Source organism: Priapulus caudatus, unplaced genomic scaffold, assembly GCF_000485595.1.
Source record: "Priapulus caudatus unplaced genomic scaffold, Priapulus_caudatus-5.0.1 Scaffold1261, whole genome shotgun sequence".
Taxonomy (NCBI): domain Eukaryota; kingdom Metazoa; phylum Priapulida; class Priapulimorpha; order Priapulimorphida; family Priapulidae; genus Priapulus; species Priapulus caudatus.
In genome coordinates, this window is record NW_014578322.1 from 82,868 (window position 1) to 87,005 (window position 4,138).

At 48.4% G+C, this 4,138-nt stretch overlaps 1 protein-coding gene across 1 annotated transcript in view; it reads left to right on the forward strand.

Moving 5' to 3' along the window:
- Positions 1-3,943, forward strand: part of LOC106816011 (latent-transforming growth factor beta-binding protein 4-like) — a gene marked incomplete at its 3' end in the record, with an annotated part of 14,306 nt that extends 10,363 nt beyond the window's left edge. Inside the window, exons 5-11 of the mRNA XM_014820544.1 lie at positions 335-433; positions 608-724; positions 1,187-1,321; positions 1,979-2,101; positions 2,467-2,583; positions 3,242-3,364; positions 3,806-3,943. Of these exons, the coding sequence (XP_014676030.1) occupies positions 335-433; positions 608-724; positions 1,187-1,321; positions 1,979-2,101; positions 2,467-2,583; positions 3,242-3,364; positions 3,806-3,943 (852 nt within the window). The remainder of the gene's footprint in view (positions 1-334; positions 434-607; positions 725-1,186; positions 1,322-1,978; positions 2,102-2,466; positions 2,584-3,241; positions 3,365-3,805) is intronic.
- Between the last annotated feature and the right edge of the window lie 195 nt (positions 3,944-4,138).

A 4,138-nucleotide genomic window follows, 5' to 3' on the forward strand; every position in this document is an offset into this window, starting at 1 on the left:
TCCCTACCTTACCTTACCTTACCTTAACAACCTTACCTACCTTACCTTACCTTACCTACCTTACCTTACCTTAACAACCTTACCTACCTTACCTTACCTTACCTTAACAACCTTACCTACCTTACCTTACCTTACCTACCTTACCTTACCTTAACAACCTTACCTACCTTACCTTACCTTACCTTAACAACTTTACCTACCTTACCTTACCTTAACAACCTTACCTACCTTACCTTACCTTAACAACCTTACCTACGAATAACTGCTGGGATTGGATGCATATCGTCTGCTTCGAAACAGCTAACGCTGCCCTTTGCCGCGTGAAAATTTGCAGACGAAAAATGCAAGCCGGAGTGCGACGAGGGAGCTTGTCTTACGCCTGGCCAGTGCTTCTGCGACAACGGATGGGCCGGACAAAACTGCAGCGTAAAAGGTTGAACAGTTAAACCTATTTTTTTAGACGACCGCTAGCAAAATTTGATAAACTGTTTAGATACTAAAGATTTTTAACATCGTTTCCTATAACAACAATTTCATTAAAACCAAATATCTAATCATGCCGTTCCGTGATTGTCTTGTAACGATGTGACGTCACCGTTGTTGACAGACGATAATGAGTGCGTCAGCAGTCCGTGCGATTCATTTGCCGTCTGTGTCAACGTGCCTGCGAACTACTACTGCGTCTGTCTGCCAGGATTCGTCGGAGACGGCGTCACCTGCACAGGTGAGTGTACGATAATATACAATTCTTACCTGCATATTCTTACCTGTATGATTTATACAGTTCGTACCTTCGGATAAATAAAAAAGGTGTATATTTTATCGGGATTTAGCGCGGGTTAAACTTAACCCCAACTCTACCCTAAGCCTAACGCAAGGCCTATTCTAACCCTAACACTCCTAGCCCCAACCCTAACTTTAACCCTACCATAACCCTAACTCTAACTCTAACCTTAACCCAACCTAAAGCTTGACCACAATCGCAAACCTAACCCTAACCCTAACGTTAACCTTAAATCTTACCCTAAAGGCAACATTAAACCTAACCCAAACCACAACGCCACCCTAAACTTTAACTTATCCCTAATTCCGACCCTAACAATAACCGCTATTCTAACCGGAACACGCACCCCTTCACACGTAGTATGAATATTGACGTGTGCTTCTCTCTCTTGCCGCGGGGCAGACATTGACGAGTGCCGGCCGGACACCGGACGTAACCCGTGCGACCCGGAGCTAGGTGACTGCTTCAACATACCCGGGTCCTTCTACTGCAGCTGCGACATGGGTTTCGTGATGAGGGCCGACGGTGAATGCTACGGTGAGTCATCCGCTGCTGCTGCTGCTGCTGCTGCTCCACCACCGTACCCTCACCCCGCATCCTATCGACGTGGTCCTCTCACGAGAACATAGCAGCATCTTCTCTAGTGTTCCCGAACTCTCCCGTCTCTGACTGCCCCCCCCCTCACCTTCCCGAGCGCAGCCGATGTCCGTGAATTAACACGCGGAAACCCCCTAATTCATGTTCGTCCAGCATGCGGCTTGTCCGAATTTTTTTAGCCATTCACCAATCAACGTCAGCATCACCATCAACACCGTATTCGTGCGTCCCGGGCATGCTGATATGAATATATGATCGCGTGGCTGGTCTGCTAGTGAAAACCCATGGATATATCCCTGCTTTAGTTTATCACATGTAGAGATAAAAATTGGAAGTCAATCGCTATAAGAAAAATGCTAATCCTGACCCGTACACTCAATAATGATAAATAATAAATCGATAAATATATGTTAACGAAATGTAGACGAAACAGAAACGTGTATTAAATTCCTATCTGCCAGCAGCGCATATATCCGAATTGGTTTCTGAAAGTTAGTACGCCGATATTCACTCGAGGCTTGTCTACATTATATCGTAACTCGCTGATATACCGTACGATTCACACATCTCTCTCGCCATTCACTGCGGATTCTACAGACGTGGACGAATGCCAGTACCCGGACTTTCCGTGCGACCTGCGGGCCAGGTGTAGAAACACGGAGGGAAGCTTCAGGTGTATATGTCCCGATGGCTACTCAGGTGACGGCCTCACCTGCTCAGGTACGTGCAATTAACGTCGCGGTTCGCTTGTGTTTGCGTAGCAGCTGAAGGGTTGTATTTTAAATTAATTAAATTAATTAGTAGGAAAAGGTTAACTTAAATCAGTATCGAAAATTATTCGGTATAGGTTATATATTATATAAATTATACCCTAACGCACGCACGATCGAATCGTCACATTATCAAGCGTACATCATCAACGGTCTTCATATTTATGTTGTGTTTTTTCTCTATGTTCACGTGCTCGTGATAACACTTCTATCCAGTGCAGGGGGGGGGGAGGTGATACATTACCTTCTAGTCGTGTTTCCCGCGCAGCCGCGCTACTGTCTTTAGCAACATGGCGGCCATGCACATTGTTTCAGACGTGGACGAGTGCGCGCGCAACCTGTGTCCGCGGGAGAGCCGATGTTTCAACATGGTCGGCAGCTACGCTTGTGGCTGCGGCCAAGGCATGAGGTTCGCCGGTGGAGAGTGCAGCGGCAAGTATTAGAGCAGAATGCTTTCTTATAGACAACCTATACTCTATAAACGGGATCGCTCTCTGCGTGTATGTGCGCACAGGCACCCGGGTAGACCCAATGATAAAAATGATGGCAAATTAACAAGATTGTACATTCATATACTCATTCATACATTCATTACGCGCTCAAATACTCAGCTGCGACACACAATCTCACCACACAAACACCGCTGTGCGCAAACTCACGGATAAGTTCTCTCAATACCGTGTGGGTGCGCGTAGATGCCTGCGTGTGCCGGTACGTGTGTGTGCGTACCTGCCTGCGTGTGTGTGCGTACGTGTGTGCGTGTGTGTGCGTGTGTGTGCGTACGTGCGTACGTGTGTGTGCGTACGTATGTGCGTGTGTGTGTGCGTACATGTGTGCGTGTGTGTGTGTGTACGTGTGTGCGTGTGTGTGTGTGTACGTGTGTGCGTGTGTGGTGTGCGTACGTGTATGTGTACGTATGCGTGCGTACGCGTGCGCGTGTGTGTGTGCGTATTCGCACAGGAGTGCAGTTACGGGCATGTATGAGAACGTGCGTGCGTCCGCTGTTATAACTACTGGCTAACCCTAACCCTAACCCTATCCCTAACCTTAACCTTAACCCACCCGTTATATGTCTATCCGCTGCCCACAGACATAGACGAGTGCATAGAACACGAGGACGACTGCAACTTCGCGGCCACGTGCTCGAACACGCGCGGCAGCTTCCAGTGCGAGTGCTATAACGGATACACGGGGGACGGTACGACCTGCGTAGGTAAGCTACACACCTGTAACGGAGGTATATGAACGAGGACGGTGGTGGGGTTTGGGCGCAAACACCAGCGAAGGGGAATGTTATGGGAGAATTATGAAAGCTAACCTATTGATGTCCACTATTACTTCTTACTTCTTCTTTATCTCTTATCCTCTCTCTCTCTCTCTCTCTCTCTCTCTCTCTCTCTCACCCACTCTCTCACACTGTCCCCTTCTTTCTCTCTTTCTCTTTCTCTCTCTCTCTCTCTCTCTCTCTTTCGTTCTCCAACTTGATCTATTTCTCTTTCTCTCTCTCGCGCGCGCGCTCTCTCTCTCTCTCTCTCTCTTTCATGATAATCATAACTATTTATAATGTTTCTGACAACGCCCCCCTCATGAGTTAGTAGTATGGTGGGGCTCCCTTGCTGTGTGGCTCACACAACTACACCTCGGTCCTTTTCAGACCTGGACGAATGCATCGCCGGCGAACACAACTGCGACGAGCGCGCCACCTGCACCAACGTAGAGGGCAGCTTCGAGTGCGAGTGCGACAGGGGGACGTCAGGGAGTGGGGTCAGGTGCCGTCGCAACGGCGGTGGTGGTGAGTTAGATGCGCATGGTGCGGTTGGGGTGATGAATGCGGACTTACATGAAGTCTAGTCATCAAATGGATGCTTTATTTTAGCTCACGCCCCCGTCGATTTCATTCTAGCTGCAACTGCCACCACCCCATTCTCTCTGTGTGTGTGTGTGTGTGTGTGTGTGTGTGTGTGTGTGTGTGTGTGTGTGTGTGTGT